This window comes from Dioscorea cayenensis, chromosome 16 (assembly GCF_009730915.1).
Source record: "Dioscorea cayenensis subsp. rotundata cultivar TDr96_F1 chromosome 16, TDr96_F1_v2_PseudoChromosome.rev07_lg8_w22 25.fasta, whole genome shotgun sequence".
Classification (NCBI taxonomy): Eukaryota; Viridiplantae; Streptophyta; class Magnoliopsida; order Dioscoreales; family Dioscoreaceae; genus Dioscorea; species Dioscorea cayenensis.
Window position 1 is genome coordinate 4,091,482 of NC_052486.1, and position 17,782 is coordinate 4,109,263.

General features: G+C 33.6%; 1 protein-coding gene across 1 annotated transcript; it reads right to left on the reverse strand.

Moving 5' to 3' along the window:
* Nucleotides 1–1,057: 1,057 nt before the first annotated feature.
* Nucleotides 1,058–11,359, reverse strand: LOC120278713 (mitochondrial import inner membrane translocase subunit TIM44-2-like). Its single transcript, XM_039285440.1, has 14 exons — nt 11,234–11,359; nt 9,051–9,126; nt 7,328–7,372; nt 7,021–7,065; nt 6,508–6,927; nt 6,366–6,434; nt 6,187–6,251; nt 4,411–4,479; nt 4,260–4,332; nt 3,991–4,095; nt 3,302–3,373; nt 3,097–3,159; nt 1,884–2,496; nt 1,058–1,381 (listed from the first exon to the last, which is right to left on the reverse strand). Exons 2-13 carry the CDS (start codon nt 9,108–9,110, stop codon nt 2,365–2,367), a joined length of 1,218 nt encoding a protein of 405 aa, XP_039141374.1. The 5' UTR covers nt 9,111–9,126; nt 11,234–11,359; the 3' UTR covers nt 1,058–1,381; nt 1,884–2,364.
* Between the last annotated feature and the right edge of the window lie 6,423 nt (nt 11,360–17,782).

The window sequence follows — 17,782 nt, forward strand, 5'->3', positions numbered from 1 at the left end:
ATTATTATTTTTAAATAAAATATATATTTGTTCAAAAATTATTTTATATTATCACCCATTTGATAATTCATCATAGTCATTTATTTTGGTGATATTCTTTGGTAATATTCTAAGATTAGTAATCATGGATATATATCCTTCAATCAATCCAAATGCACAATTTTTTCGTAACTAATCCAAGTATTAATATGACTAATTGTGAACTAAATGGTCCCGTAATGTGATTAGGTAACATTATAGATAATGTGATTACTAATTTAATAAGTGGTAATGGAATATTTTGAGATGGATATGGGCATCAGTAAAAATCATTTTCATTTTTTTCACACATCTTTTTTTATGAAAGTGTATTTATTGAACTATTGTTCTGGAGTAAAGAAAAACATTTAAGATAATTTTTTTTTTCAAATAATAAATTGGAGAAAAAAAAATTCTGCATCTGTCATTTCTTACATTGGCATCAAGTTATTAACATCACCAACTTATCAAATTGTTTGGATCCAATTTGTTATTAGTAAATCATCGTCAGTCACAAGTTACAGAGGTTATATATTTCAAACTTTACATTTATCTTCAACGTTTTCATGTTTAAGCATGTTAACTATTGTTTTGATTTTTTTTTTTTGTTTAATTAAACTATCTGAATATTAAAAGAATGCTTTTGCAAAGTACTAGTTTATGTATATGAATATGATTGCATCTACATATTTATTTATTTATTTATTATTATTGTTATTTGGCTTTGTAAAACATCGTTGTTTTTCAGGATTTTTATTTTAATATGATTTTAAATTATCATTTAATATAATTTTGGAGATTAACCCTCTACAGTATTAATGACAATAAACCAAAAATTTTAAAATCTTCATTCAACATGGCAACTAAGACAATCAAACATGTGACACATTTTTATAAATTTGAATTTCGACAGAAAAACCAGTATAATTTAAATACCTAAACAATAATATTAATTTTTTAATTATTTTAAAGATCAAGAACAAATGATTGTCCAAACGCTAGTAGGATTAATTTTTTTTTTCTTTCTTTGTTGTATGTGTGTGTGTGTGTGTGTGTTTTTTTCAAAAACACTGGTGTACTATTTGTAATGAATTCTCATTAAATTCTGCCTTAATCAATGTGCACGCCAGTAGAACAATTAAATAACTACCCATCCAATAAAATCTAAGTTGAACAGAGAGATTTTAATTTGCAAAAGACCCACATCTGCAACAGTTCATCTCCAAATTCAGACAAAAAGTCTTTGCAACCAGAGTGAGACAGCATTCAATGATATATAAATGACACCAAATAATAATGCTCACCTTCAACTCCATTAATTTATGCTCCAGTTACATCCCATTTCTGGTCAAAATTCAACCACCTGATTGAGAAACAAAGACAAGAAAGTCTCTGCATATTTATATTTACACCAAGATATTAAATATGCAACATAGATTTCATTCATTATCAGTAACACACTTTAAAATATAACACCTAACCCTAGAGTTTCAATGTCATGCAATATTTATGAAATCAAAAGAAATAAAAAAAAAAATATAATAATCATACTTTCACTCATCATAAGATAAAAAAGAATTTACATGATTCTGCAATTTTGCCTACTCCACAGAACTATGATCAATTATTGAGAAGAGGAATTCACTTAATTCCATAAACATTCACACCAAAGCCATGCCAAACCCTAGTATTGCCGACCGAGGGGATCCCTAGGACCCCGCTACGCAACTCTACAAATCAAGTTCCATGTTTTCTTATTCAGTACAATGCAACATTGAGTAGGCAAAAAAATTAACATAGCATTGAATGGTCAAGATCAATGAGAAGATTTGTAAGACTGTAAATTAGATACATGGGTCACAAACCTGGCCTGATGTGAGAGTTCATTTCATCTGCCCTTTCTGAGGTTTGTCTGGCTTCATTTATAAAGATCCATGGCATCTACTCACTATGTGGCTTGATTTCAATAAAGAGTTGTCCTTGGCCCACCTGCCAGTCTCAGTACTAATTCACAAAGATAGTAATTGTTATATAAAGCTGTAAAAATATTTATAATATCGTGTAGCCGATCTTTGTATAAATCACCGATATAACTCTCAAGATTTCATCGGTAATTTGAGACTTATACATGTACACTGAAAATAAGATTTAAAGAGATCAAAGATAAAAATGGTTCGGCCCCTACTAAATGAAGCAGCCAGCTTTGACAAAATTTTGATTGTGGGTAGGCTGGTTCAATGATGGTTTGGAAAACAAATCAATAGTAAAACAAATAAGGAACACTAACTGATACATTTTCTTAAGATTTGCTGACGGTTAGTTTTGTGTCTGCCGATGCAATCATGTTTAAATGAGGGCTTGGAAACCAAGTTGTTGCATTTCTCGAAGTCTCCATCCTGGGTAGAAATCTCCTTCCCCGAGTTCTTCAGAGTCCATTTGTTGCATAGCCCATGCATAGTATATTGTGTGTATGGTGTCCTTGATGAAGGAAAAAAAAACAATCATTTTAGTCTGACAAAAGATGTATGCAACTGTTTCATAAAAAAATGGTGATTAGGTTTGCACTCTTAAGTAACAACTCAAACTTTTGGTTGCAAGGATAAAAAGCTGACATCACTCTGGACAAGCAAAATAAGATGTTTCAAAATTTTGGATTACACTTTCGATCCAAGTTCAGTTGACTGGTGAATAGTAGAGAATGACAAATCTAATGATCATGGAGATTAATGACTTGAGATCACATTTCATATACTTCCAAAAAGATTTAATATTTACAGTAAAACAAATGATAAAGGAACACAACACAGATATGGATGGAGAGTAACAGCATGCTTTTCAAGGGAACCAATGAAGTATGCTGATGCAAAGCAGTAGACATCATCAAAGCCTGCTAGGATGCACACTGAAAACTAAGAATAGTGTGTACTCCTACATCCAACTTAAGCAAAACGGTTCATAATAAAGGCAAAAGGCCACTGCGTGAAATGGTCAAAAGCCTTTCTGTGAGTATCATATCTTCAAACAACAGTAAGGATGATTCAGAAAATTTATTCATAAATAGATTCCTTAGTTGTTCACCTTTCCTCCAGCTGTTATCGCACCTTCTCTATCACGTACACAATAGATCTGCTGTGTTTGAAACTGCAAAAATCAAATCAAATTGTTCAGTAATCCAATTTAGTAGCTTGTATAGCTACCATGAGACGATCCAATGTTCACGGACTATGAGAACAAAAATCATGTGGAGCACATAATGTTATTTAAACCAAAAAGTATTTCTTACAGCAACAATAATAACTGGGGTAGATCCCATCAATTTCGTTTCTCTAACATCAGCCTCAGAAATATGAAGAATCTGCAGAGTGAACAAGAAATAACATCAACAGAGACAGAAAACGTAATACAATTAAGCAACAAACTGAAATGCATAACAGATTGATATAATGTGGAAATCTAAATGCTAATCCTGCAATATCCTATCAACCGCAGCAACTGAACTCAATGATGACCAAAAAGAACAAAAATAATTGGAAAAACCTCAAGTGTTTTAAAGAAGACCAACAATATCACACAGTAACCAATTTTAGCACAAAGAACACTGAAAATCAGGCGCCTGCATTAAATTCTGATTTTTTTTTTTTAAAAAAACAAAAGCATTCGCTTACTAGTAACTTAACAAAGAAAGATGCCTTTTTCTATTGAGTTTGGCTTGACTTATGAAATAAGCTAACACCGGTGAAGGTGGTATTAGCTTATTCCAGAGTAAGAGCCACAATCTGGAATATGCTAATTTTACTTCAGCTTAAGAGACGTTATTCCTCTCTTATTCTCTATCCAAATACTATCGTAACAACAACAACGGCAAACAATAGAAACAGAAAACGTAAGTTTGGGTGACATTCAAAAGATTGAATGTTTGACATATGATCATTAACATAATAAGTTATCAATTACCAAAGCAATAATTTGTACCTTATTTTCAAAAAACATGCCCTGAGTTTGATAGGCAGTACGCTCTGCTTTGCATCTTTCTATCACTTCATTGCTACAGTATTTTTTCAACACCTCCTCATCACCCTAAACATTAAAACAGCTGGTGCTTAGTTGAGTGAAAGAAAAGCCATGTAATGCAAGGTTATTGACTTGGAAAGTTTACACAATTGAAAACAAGAAAATAGAAAAATCTATTTGAACCAGTGACGAAATAGAATGCAAATTGTCAGTAAAATGTTAACAGCCACCTTCAGGTATGCAGTAAGAACAGGCCTGATCATTTCCTGAACTTCAGCCACAAATTCTGGAAGCGAAAAAGATCTTGCACATGCAAATTCACATATTAGTCACAAGCTTAACCATAACTCATGCCAATTACACAAATGCCAAGTGTCTTACGGGTCCCGACGTCTGATTTCCTTAAATGATTGAGCAGTTGCAGTTTCTCCAAAAACAGATTCATTCAAACTGCAAAAACGAAGACTTCAAATCATCCTTAAGAATTGGAATAAGAGTGAAATCACACAAGAACAACATATCACACATGAGAACTTTATATAACACCAATTAATCTGGGAAAAGGGGCCAGTGAGACTCATGCTATACTAAAATATAGAGACTTGCAATCAATAGAACAGAAATGGTTTAGCTTGCCACTCTGTTTAAGAGAAGAAAGCATTTCAAAAATACTTTCTATGCAAATACTATGAAAATTTAATGCATGAAGAAATGAGACAGTAAACCATAAACAATGAAAATTGTTAAGACATACAGAGCATATTTTCAATAGTTGAATGCTCATGAAGTAGGTGTGTGCTAGTCTCAACAAGGTTAAATTCCTACTTTTCAATACTAGTTTATACAAAGTTCTGAGCAAAACATGAAGAAATCCAGGAGTTCAGCAGCGTTAACTACGAGCATTGATTAGATATATTCTGCCCCCAATCCTCAGCTAATATTAGGTGCTAACAAAGTTTATATGCGTTTCATATGGTGCACACAACACACTAATTTTTAATATGTACAAGCTATATCAGAGTAGTTATGTTTAGTTTTATTTTGAAAAGATTCTTGCTTGCGCCTTAAAAGTCAAAAAAGAAACAAACTAATGATGCGTATACATATAAAAACTAAATCTGAATCTTGAACTGTTGCTAGATATCATAGTTTTCACATGTTATGCCTTCTAAGGTTCTACATCTTATACAACATTTTTTACCATGTTGTACGCAAATATTATGGTTCCTAGCAAAGAGTTCCACCATTGCTACTATAGTCACAAATTTCCTGAGACAACAGCATAATCCCATCCCTGGCTACTAAATTGTTGAGAGAACAAGCTTTTATCTGGTTTTCAAAAAGTTTATAATTTGGTTTTTCTGAGAATTATTTTCTATTTCGATTTTATGAAAATGAATTTAACTCAGAAAATTGAAACAAATTTTTATTTAGAAAATAAGAACTCCAAGAGAATACATTTCTTTTCCACTTATAAAGAATTTCAAGAGCACTAAAAAACATGTCTTCTGATTTTTAGAGAACCGAGTTCTCTTTATGGATAAAGAAGCAAAAATCATATGCACACAGGTTTACTTCCTCATTTTGATTCTCCAAGAAAATGAAAACACAGAAACAGGGTAAACCAACAAGAATTTCTCCTTCCATGGCCACTCCTGCTGTTCCCTACAAAATTACTTTCTGCAAGGATAAAAATTGTTCATGTCATTCTCATTTAATTTTCAGTTCTTTTCTCCTCTCCAACCAAGTAAAAATTGTCATCCAAATGATCTAAATCTTTAATGAAAATGAAAGGAAAGAAGTCATAATTTGCTAATATATTTCCTTCTGTACAAAAATAGACTATGAATAAATTCACAAGTTATATTAGGGTGAACTCTGATAACAAATTCATAAAGAGGCTTAATTATATAATGTCTAAAATTTATGGAAGAAAATAGAACATAAATTGAGCCAATGGTCTTCATATGATAATTTGGAGTCAAGATAACCAAATAAAGTGCATAACAATGGTGAATCTGTAACTTATAAAGCCAATGTATGATTAAGAAGTAAAAAAACTTCTTGGTTTTGTATCTCAAAATCTAGAGGTCTCCACTGAAGATATTCAAAAGAAGATAAAATGACTAAACCATAGAGAATGAGATAGAAAGTTACTCTTGAATCTTGTGAACAACAGGATGATCACTAGTCTCCCACCTTTCTCTCACGTCCTCCGCTATCTGCAATCATAAGAAGATACATTTTTTAATAAAGTTAATAGAATTTCTTTGACCAATGAAATTCTGCCATCACACACACACAAACACAAGAAAAATAAAAAATAAAAAGCCCACCTCCTGACTCATTGTTACAACAGGTTTGCTGTATCCAGACACACGCTTATATAGAGGATGTCCATGCATCTGGAAATAAAACGTTCTAAAATTATCATCAAATTAAGGCAGAAGCTAAATCTCACTGGAATTCAAGGACTACCTTATTCTTGAATGCTTCCCACTTCTCCCCCAACCGTGACTTTTTAGACGGCAAAACAACAATATCTGTTCTTGTACTTCGAGGTTCAGAAGTAGAATGGACATTATTCTGCATTCGTCTTTGTTTGGATGAGCTTGAGCTTAGTTCATCTTTTAATATATCATAGCCTTTTGTGGCCAATCCAGATACTCTTTCCTCTAGTTTCCGCAATGTAACAGAAACCTTAGGAGTAGAAGAAAGAGTTGACTTAATTCTGTCAAAGAATGACTCCACTTCTGCAGATGATTCCTTAGAATCATTAGATTGGTAACTTTGTGAACTCTCGGCGCCAGGCGTAGCATTACTTCCATCTTTGGCATCTGTTTTAGTTGTGGAAGACCTTGAAAATTCAGCTTTTCTGGGTCCAAAAGTCTCTTCATTCTAAGTAAAAAATATAAACAATATAAGCATAAGTTATTGCAACAGAAAACAAGTAGTTTGAAAGCCTTAACAAAAATATGCTTTCTTCTATACCACTCCTTTCGCAGCTGAGAACCTTCCTTTGAAATGTGCAGAAACCTGAACAGAAGAATTGCAAATAAATCCTTTAAAGAAACAAATTTGAATTAACGAAGTGTGCAGAACTCAAGGCACTTGATATCAATAATTTAATTTCAACATATAAAACGAGATTACTAGAAAAGACTTATCATGGAGAGAGAAATGCAGACATCTACTCAAGGATTTTGCCAGAATTAAAAAGGCCCCACTTTTATTTTTCTCAGGGTGGCTAAACTTATAACATCTCATCTGGACTTAATATTCAACAACTGCACTTTACCTCTTCTTGGGCAGCAGAGAACTTCTCTCTCAAATTAGACGAAACCTGCAAAAGGTGTTTCAGATTACTTTTAAAATAATACATATGGTTGTTATTACATTAATCATTAAATATTTTAAAGAAACACTTGAGAAATTTCTATCCATTAATCAGACAGAAATTTGTGCAAATGAACAAGCGTGATCAGAAAATGATAATCACTGAACACAACCACACCTGTCTTGTACAAATCTGGAGGCACACTCCATAAGCAAGATAAGTTTAGACCCACAATAGAACATAACATGAATATTTAGAATTCAATACAATGGAAACATGATAAAAACATTTCAATATGAAAGGACAAATAATTAAAAGCCCCATATAAAGAGTAGATTAAGAGAAGAATATTTGGGTAACTTTAAATTCTAAGTTACGCAATGACATAACTATTCAATTACATTAATCTGAAAAATATTTTAAAAGCAATAAACAAGAAAAAAACTTATGCTTGGTGCAAATAGAGCCAAAGAGAAAATTATACTCATCAAAAAGGGTTTTTAAAGTTGCAGATTAGTGCATCATAGTAAGAACACTATCAAGATGGATATGGTCGAAATTTAACTCAATCTAAGTCTAATTTGAGCTAACTTTGAAGTTTCTCCATAACATTTTTTTTCTAGCAGAAAATAAATCAGAAGTTGGACTAAATCAAATTTTGAATGGAGCTTAAACTTAACATTCTTAGCTAGTGTTCAGCATATCCAAATAGTGGCATGACTATGTTGAGCAACATTTGTTATTTTGTAGGGATGCAAAGTAGCATAATGATTTTGTCAAATAACTAGAAAAAGGAAAGAAGAAATAAAATTTCAACGGTAAAGGACCAAATTGTAAAATTGATTTTTTCCAGTTGGATATGTAGATCATAACTTTGAAAATGAAATTCAAAGGGATCACATAGGAGATGATAGTCTGAATCAAAAAACAATAATACAGTAACTAGATTCACCAAATCTAAGAAAAGTAAATGGTTCAATCTATATATCTTGAACCAATAGATAAGTGAATAATGAATTAGGATGTTGAAACATAAAAATCAAATAATACAGAAGAAGAAAGATATCATAAGACATTTGAAACAATTCCTTTTTGAATAGAGGAACTGCTCCCAAGTAGTGCTTAAGCAATTAGGATGATTAATCCAAAGATTGATCACTCCAAGCCTATTGACAAAAAAGATTTGCATAAGCCACTTCTCAATGTTATCCATAAAGATACCACTAATTGGATGGTGTTAACGAGACTTGCATCTTTTAACATAAACTCAAAATAAACATTCAAGTTATAGGTACATTGAGCAAGCCTAAACATTAGGAAGACTAACCAATGCCGAGAAAGGTGATCTAATTAGTAGCATACCACCTTTTAAATATCCCAAACATACAGCCTTATTGCTAACAACCAGCCAACAAATGGCTCCTTATTTCTATTAAAATCCATACCGATGAGGACTTTTCATGTTAAGAAGGCAAACAGCCAATACATATCCCTATACACCAAATAGAACATTATTTAAGATCAATAAAAGAATAATGTACATATGCCTGATATCTAAGAGAGCATAATGGAAAAGGTAACACATGGTGAAGAGAAATATACAATTGAAGAAAAAAAAAGTATGCAAAACATGCCAAAAGACTCCAAACAAAAGCATACACAAATAAGAAGCATGCACACTTACTGATGATTGGCATAAGGACCTCCTACTAAGAAGTTGAAAAATGCCTCTTCCACTGGCCATTTAGAAGAATCTTTCACTACAATGTACAAGATAAAGTTCAGAATACGAAAGTAAATATATTCTACATTGAACATCACATAAATGCTGAGAGAGTGGTACAACATAGAAACAAATTGAGCATGGCATAACTGTTATGCCATGAGTGCAGGGAAAAAATAGTCATAGGATATAAGGGATAAGTGAAAGAAGATGGGGGAAAAGTAAGATGAGGATTAGGAAAAAATTTTATGCAAACCTTAAGATAGGGAGAGAAAGTGGTTACCATGCAAGTTATATAAAGAAAAAGGGTGCATGAGTAAATAGAAAATAACATAAGTTAGCAAGAAAGCTGGGTGAGAGTTGGGAAAATATATTTGAGGTAGACAACCATCAATGTACATGAACATATATTTGGTGTAGAGAAAAAAGTAGTATACATTAAAGAAGAAAATCATCAAAGATCCTATGACTTGGTCACATCGTAATCTTGAAGCATATTCTTCTGTGTCCATTTCAAAGCATATCTTATGGTTATGGTTCAAAAGACATACACCTGCTGTACAAATATAAATATCAAAATTCCCCGAGTAATATGTGGCTGATATAACATGGAATTGGTGTTATCAAAAAGACTTAAAAATTCACTAATGACATCTTTACACCAAGGTCTTCCCTATCAAAATTTCCAGAAGAAAGTGTTGATTTCATCAATAAATTCCAGTAGGAGCAAAAATAAAATATCCGCATGAAGGCAAAGCAAACGTATTTAACTGCAATTTCTAACTACAAAGGCATTCAATGGATTCGTGATCTCAAAACTATTAACAATATTGCTTAATCAAAATTTCCAAGTCATTGCATTGGAACTAGTTAAGATATCAAAGTATTCAAAATTTTGCAGACCATATTTTGTTGCCATAAAATTTGGAAACTTCTATCAATTCCATATAAATCCATCAATTTTCACCATTAGAAACACAAATTTAACATCCATTTAATATTTTAAAGAATACCAATTGTAGAAAAAGAAAGAAGAACCATATTGATTATAATCCTAGACATGGGCAAATAAATATCCAACCATTTATTCTACCTTTCCACCTAAAATCTTAGACACCCAATATGCCTTGGTACTTTTCTTTAGTTTATTGATCCTAATTCCTAAGCTTCTTCTTAAGAATTTAATTATGCCCAAGGGCTTAAGAAACGAAGAAGTTAAAAGCTAATTGGCCTTGGTACTTGATACTTTTCAAAGAAATTTATATCATCAAATTCTCATGTCTACTCAATGATTTTTAAAGCATAAAAAAGGCAATAAGGTAGATTCTTTCTTAAATAAGTGACAAAACTAAACTAAATTTGTGCAAAAGAAACATTTAAATATAAACAATAAGTGAGATTTCATATGATGGCAAGAACAATTTACACAACACATTTTGCACCAAAAAGTCTAGTTAAACAGAATCTAAATTACCAAATATTTCCCACTAGAAAAATGTGATCCCTCCTTCAAATGCCTGGAATCAAACTTAATAACCAAAACAATCAAATTTGATATGCTAGATTTCATAAATACTATAACCTTAACATTGTCACACACTCTTAAATCACCAAACTTATCAAACAATCACCTTTTCCTCTAAAAACACAAACAGAACCTGCACCATGTTTGCCTGTGTGTGAACCATGCCAGAATCATGACAAAAGCGTGATTTTCTTTCCCAACTGAAACATATCAGACATTACAACCTACTATCAATCTTCATCACCAATAATTCTCAATCCATCAGTGTTTAACATTGCTAAACCAATGAAGAACAATGACCAATGCAACTTCCACATAAAAAGAAAGAGCAAAGTTTATCCAAAAAATCAAATCATGGACCAATTACAAGTTCAAAACTTTAAAACAAGAAGTCTCACACAATCCAACCAAATTGTGCAGCAAATGCATCACACTGTAAAAACGCCAACCCATCAACTCATGGAAACTAGAGATTTCATTTCGATCGATTATTCAAACAAAACTTTTGGAATCGAGACCGAAATAAATCAACAGAATCAACAATCAAAGAGCACCATACAACAACGCTTCAAAAGAACTCAAACAAGTGAACAAAGGGAGCAAAATATTGGAGAATCACCGGGAAAAGAGCGTAGAATGAGAGACGCCGGCGAAGTCGGAGACGGAGGAAGAGAAGGCGACGAGGTTGGAGAGGATTCAATCGCAGGGTTTTGGACCGTGTGACAAGAAAAGAATGGAGGTTGTCTAGGGCATGCAATGCAAAACACCTTTTTGTGGAAAAGCCCTTACAAGACCTAAATTTACAAAAACACCTTTTTGTGGAAAAGCCCTTACAAGACCTAAATTTACAAAAACAAAGAAAACTAAGGCTTTTTATTTTTTAGACCCTACGAAAAAGCAGAATTACTCGCCTAACTCCCTTCACTTTGGGCTATTTCCCTACTTTACTTTTTAATTGGTTTAATTGTCATACGGTCTCTATAATTGTGTATATTCTACCTTTTTAGTCATTCTAATATTTTTTTAATACAATTAAGTTCTCATATTTGATCGAGTTAGATCGTTCTAGTCCAGTGCAATATTTATAGGTACAATTAAATTCTTATATTTTACACTTGCCCATCTACTTTGTGGACTAAAATAACCCAACTCGACTAAATATAAAGATTTAATTGTACCTAAAATTATTGCATAGACTAAAGTGGCAAAAAGTACATAATTATAGGGATCTGCACATCAATTAAACCTTTTTAATTATTTAAATTATTTTAAAGTTATTTTATTTGTGAAAATTACTCTAACACAATTAAGTTATTAAATAGTTTGCACTTAAATGCTGACTGTTGCTGATTAGAAAATTTTAAAAAAATGAAAAACCACAGTTTGACACATTCTTTATTTTGTAATTGCCAATGTGACTTATTTTAGACTTTTTTTAACCAATTTTTTAAAAAATTATTAGAGTTTTTAAAAAATTATTATTTTTAAAAATTGAGGAATTGCATGGAGCATCCCTCCCATTTTGTCAATGGAGTAAAAAATCCTTTGAGTTTTCTATATCCCCTATAAGTCCTTCCTTTTCTATATAAATACTTTCAAGTCCAATAGTTGACTAACGGTGTTGAAAACAGGGATAAAATGACTATGTTGCCCTCAATTGGTTATAAGATTTTGAAAAAAGTTTGAAAATTGAACAGTTATTAAGTAACCATCACATTCCCATACTCATCTTCTCTTGAGAAATCAAAACCTTTCATCTTCCTCCGTTGGATGGACACATCACAGCCGCCCCGCGTTCTTCTCGTTGCTACAGGAGAGAAGGAGAAAACTTGAGAGCATCCTTGCCCTCTGTGTGCACACTAAAAAAAGGTGTGAAGGCTAACGGCATTGGAGGCTAAGACCCTTTAAATCTTTGGTTAATGTTATCTTATCTTGCATTTATTGTTTATTGTTTGTTAAATTGGATTATCATTGTGCATAAGCCCTGTAATTCCTTGATGAAGACCTGAATTTTGAGTGTGTAGTTAGTTTGTACAATAGGTTTGTGCCCTAATTTTAGTTGTAATGAAAAAATCTGCACGGATGTATGAAAAGCAAGTGTCTTTTGTGCGCAAAATCTCTCTAATAACATTGTTATCATAACGTGGAATTTATTTTAGGGTTAGTATTTACAAATATATTTGATGTTCAATTTTTTTTTGCTAATAGTCCTCTTACAGATGAGATTGTATCTTTTTAGTTGTATTATGAATGGATGATTAACATTTAGAACCAAAGAAGATGTGAATGGATCATTAACATTTAGGATTCATGCGTTTTTATTATAAATGGGATTTCTATTAGTTTTTATTGTGGACATCTCTGTTGTTCTGTTGATTTACAGAAGACAATTGCTTGCACTGTGAGTTCTTTTTGATATTATGTGCAAATTATATTGTTTGGCAAAGATATAGTGGTTTATGACTTTGTTGTTCAAAAAATATATGTCGCATAACTAATTTGTTTTGTTTGTGTAATTAGGAGGATTATGACCGATAATTCAAGGAATCTTGTGAATGGACGTTGTTATTTAGCACCAGTTGTTGATACTATCAACCAATTAAAGAAGATGATGATACGAAGGAACTGGGAGATACTTCGACGGACACTATTCAGCCACCTTATGGACATTGAGCCCATAGTCCAAGAGCGCAGTATTTTGGATGCGTAATTGCATATGTTTGATGAAAGGAGCAACACATTCCATTTGGGGGATAGTTTTATGCAATTCAAGGTCGAAGATGTTTCGTTAATATTAGGATTACAATGTGATGGCACCACCATTGACTTCAAAAGTAAAAAGGAACATTGAGAGTAGTACTTCAGCAAAGGAGTAGACTGAAACAGGGACTTCCTAGTGAGATCGTTAATGAATATGGTACTAAAAAAAGAAAACAAGAAAGAAGAAAAGTTTGTGAAGCTTTTATTAGTGTACATTTTGGGATTTCTACTTTTCCCCACAACTTCGTGTTTGTCACCGGCATGGTTACCCTACTATTTGGACAATCTATCAACAAGAGGGCAGTACGCATGGGCACATGCTACACATAAGTGGATGATGGATGATGTACCTATCATAGCCACTCGTGTGAAAGAGATATGCACCGAGAAGCAATCAAGGATAGGATATCTAAGGGGTTGTACTATTGCATTAATCATTTGGTTTTATGAAGTCACAGGTAATGGGAAGAAGATTCACTTTGGAAAAACACAATGCATCCTCTGTTATGGTGTTGGTAGTTATAAGAAACAAGCTGCTATTAGTGCCTTGATTGAATCACTAGAGGGAAAGAAGGTATGCATAGTTTAGCATGTAGTCGCTAATATTCTAATTTCGGTTTTAATATTACAATATAATACTCATAAGTATGTGGTATGAAATTAATATTTATAATTGTCGTGTTGTATCACACATATCTATTCACAATTTGGCAAACTTGTTTACTTATCTATGTAAATGTTCAGTATGTTATATAAGTCTTTCATTTTATGTAAAGATTTTTATGTATAAATTTCCATTGTACATGTTTTTGTTGATGTTTGTTGTCTTCTGCTAGTTTGTTCCACTCGTGGTGACAGACAATCTGAAGTTGAACTGCTCAGATATGGAAAGGTTTACCAAAATAACACATTGATGGTTTTAGAGACATCCGATGCTATCAAAGCACCTAAGTATGTGAGAACAAGGCGAAGGAAATTAGATGAGAAACTGAAGGGGAAGCCCTCCCAGATGAAAGGTCAGCATATTAGGCAGTGAGATAGCATATAGTGGGAGTCTGGCCATCAATCACTATCCTCAAGTCCAGTGAGGAATGCCATGAAAGATGAAAACTATGAAACTTTGATGGAAGAGTTGATAGCACTTCGTGCAAAGGTAAGTGTTCTTGAAGGAAAGGAAGATGTCGTTAAGAGGATTGAGGAGTAACCCACCCTAGAATGTATGGATAATATTGGTCATTCAATTGATCCGCCCCATGATGATCTCTCTGCACCCCCAGCAAAATAGTTAAAGAAAGTGGCATCCAAGCCAGAGTACAAAAACCCCCATTGGCGGACATATCTAAAGGGTCTTAGTACGTTAAGCCAATTACGCGCGTTACAAGGGCAGTGAAATCCTCTTGCCCGGTACTTTCTCCCTCAACAAAAAATGTTAGCACTCGAAAAGGAAAGAAAAGGGCTACGCCAACTCCATCACAAATGAGTGTGGTCGATAAGCAAACCATTGATGACATTGACAATGCAATAGAGTCCTTAACCCAGTTGAAAAATGAGGAAAAATTGTCTGCAAAGGAGGGGGAGAAGGAAGCATGCCTTGCAGAGGAAATACAAGACATCCCCACCAGTTTAGAAGACACAGGGTTACATATATGCCATGAAAAGGTAAACAAACCTCCAAAAGATTTTATCCTAAAAAAAAACCAACCCGTGGGTTTTGGTCGCCTGAAAAAGTTACAGCAAATGGCGTTGAGTGTGTTTCTCATCACCATAATAGATAAGCAGTACCTCAACAAATATTTCACGCTGTGTTGGTTGAATTTCACACTATGTTGGTTGAATTTTAGGTTAAATCTTCACTATCATGGTGTATTAATAAATTTTTAAGGTTTATGTGCGAGTTTCAATTTGTGCATGTTAGTATTACAACTAACAATTTAGATATCGTCGTAATTGTTTATTTTTATTGTTAAGTTTTTATATTTATTATATGATGTTAATATGTTTCCTTGATATCATACCAAGACTGTTGTATGGAGTAGTGGATGGGGTCACATAACCCGATCTCATCTGCGTGCTTTAATCGATGGCAAATTTATGGTGCCGGATTCTGTCATCAATGTGTTAGTCCTCATGTTACTTAATTCTTTGAAGAAATTCCCCCACGAGTTCAATAGACCTACCACAATTTGCAGACCTATGGCGCTTGCTTTGTCACAATAGGAGCATTCAATTGACGGATTTGATAAAATGATGCCCCCCAGCTTTAGAAGATTATGTGAGAGTGAAACTTGTTCTCATGCCGATTGCTTTGAACAAACATTACCATCTTATTATCCTCGATAAAGACAAGAAGGAATATTTTCATTATTCATATGTCCGTAGTCTAGTTTATGATCAAGCAACAAATGCTATGGTAACATTGATGCATATAATGATTCCCATTTCGAGTTTGTGCTAATTTTTTGTAACTTTGTTTTCATGTTTTATAGCGTTCCTTGTTTGAAGATCGTTTATGAAAAAAATTCAATATCAGCGAGACGGCATCATATACACTTAGTCATGTTCGTGAATGTCTACAACAGAGGGAGGACAATGTCGATTGTCTAGTATACCTAATGCGCTTCATGGAACAGCTTCTGCATGGCGAGGAACTCAGATGTTTCCCATCTACGATTGGAGTACGCTGTACGCATCTTGTTAGATGGCATCACACAAAACACACCCTAGTTAGCATTGCCTACAAAAGCGTCAGAGGCAACTATAGACGCTGGGAAAAAATAGATGATGAACCACTACAAAGCCACCCAGAAACTGATTATCAACCAAAGACCGCGCCACCCATCCCAGAAAGTAATGAGGAGGCACAGCCGAACGGTGACTCTACCAAATCGTCAAATTACTAACATGAACTGAATGCCCTCAATTTGAATATTAACTTCACTAAGAATGATCATTACTGTACTGTCTTACTTACTTATGCTTTACAACTTAATGGTAATAGTCGTTATTGTCTAGTACTATTCATATATACCATATTATCTCTACTTAATCGCCTCATCCTCACTTTCATTTCTTGATGACCAATAAAGCTTATTCCTATCCAGTTACTGTGTTTATTGTGTATAAATTGAATATGCCGCCCGTTATTGTATGGTTCTATTTTCATGTGTGGTTTGTTGTTTACTTCCACACATATAAGTTCATTTTTATTATCTGCTGACCAATAAAGCTATTTACACTTCAAGATTCGCCATTCATAGCCAGTATTACTATTTACATATATGGTTTGTTGTTTATGATTACACAATCATGCGCAATTTTCAAAACATGTTATCCTAGTTCATTGTACAACAAAAACATGAACTCCACCAAGTGCTCAGTCTGCGATTATTTCACTACATGTTGCCCTGTTATGTCCGATTAAGTGGCAATGACTATAATGTATTTCACGCACATACCATGCTTGTGACTCAATCCGCTTGCGCCTCGGACAACCAGGTCTTTTCTTTGAGATAGGCGGTTGAATACGGAGCTGGTGAGAGTCATCCAACGGTTTGTCATGATCTGGTACAAGGAATATTGATTCTTTATATGTCAACTTGTAGGATTCGATAGTGTAGTATGGCTCAATGAAGCGATGGACATTTGTATTAGTTTGCAGAATCATCGTACAAGCATGCTTACATGGTATTCCGTACACCTGCCAATGGCAACAAGAGCATGTTCGATCATGCAAATTAATAGAATTACTCTGGTGATCAACAACCTCTAATTGTTTTCCATTTGAATAACTTATCATTAAGCACCTACTTTCTTCGACTATCACTTCAATCTTCTTGTATATATGATAAGTGCTTGTGTATTAGTAATACGAAGTATTGTTTTCTTACGATGAGCATTACTTTTCTCAGATTTTATCGCTAATGCATGTGTATTTGTGTTCTTTTGTGCATGTAGGGTTGTAAAAACAAATATAGAAGAAAGAAGCCAAAGTAGATTGCGAGTGCACCTAATTGATGAAATCTTGGAGTGAACAAATGTGAAGACACAAGTTGTGCTAAAAGATATGTGAGTGTGTGCCAACCTCAGTGGTGTTCAAGGAAATGTGCAAATTGGTGGGGCACAAAGACAGTCACACTCATGTGTTTCGACTTGTGCAAAGCTAGCAAGATTATCGTCAAATGTGCTTGTATTTGAAGATGCAATGCAATTCACAGCGTAGACGTGTGCCCGTTATGTTGCCTCGATGAAGAGTGTGGATTCGGGAGTATTTTGGCAGAGCATTGTAGTAAAGTACTGTAGCAAATCACTATAACAATTTATTGTAGCAGTTACTGTTCACAGGCCGCAGAAAATCGATTTCCTGGAGATTCACACGGGCGTGTGGAAATTCCACACGCCCATGTGGATA

Excerpts from the sequence above, each read along its gene's own strand:
- LOC120278713 (XM_039285440.1), bottom strand. The coding sequence starts at position 9,110 with ATGGCCAGTGGAAGAGGCATTTTTCAACTTCTTAGTAGGAGGTCCTTA. Across the intron at positions 4,096-4,259 it reads TTCTTACTGCATACCTGAAG|GGTGATGAGGAGGTGTTGAA; the intron begins GTGGCTGTTAAC and ends TTTAATGTTTAG. Across the intron at positions 3,374-3,990 it reads GCATGTTTTTTGAAAATAAG|ATTCTTCATATTTCTGAGGC; the intron begins GTACAAATTATT and ends TTCACTCTGCAG.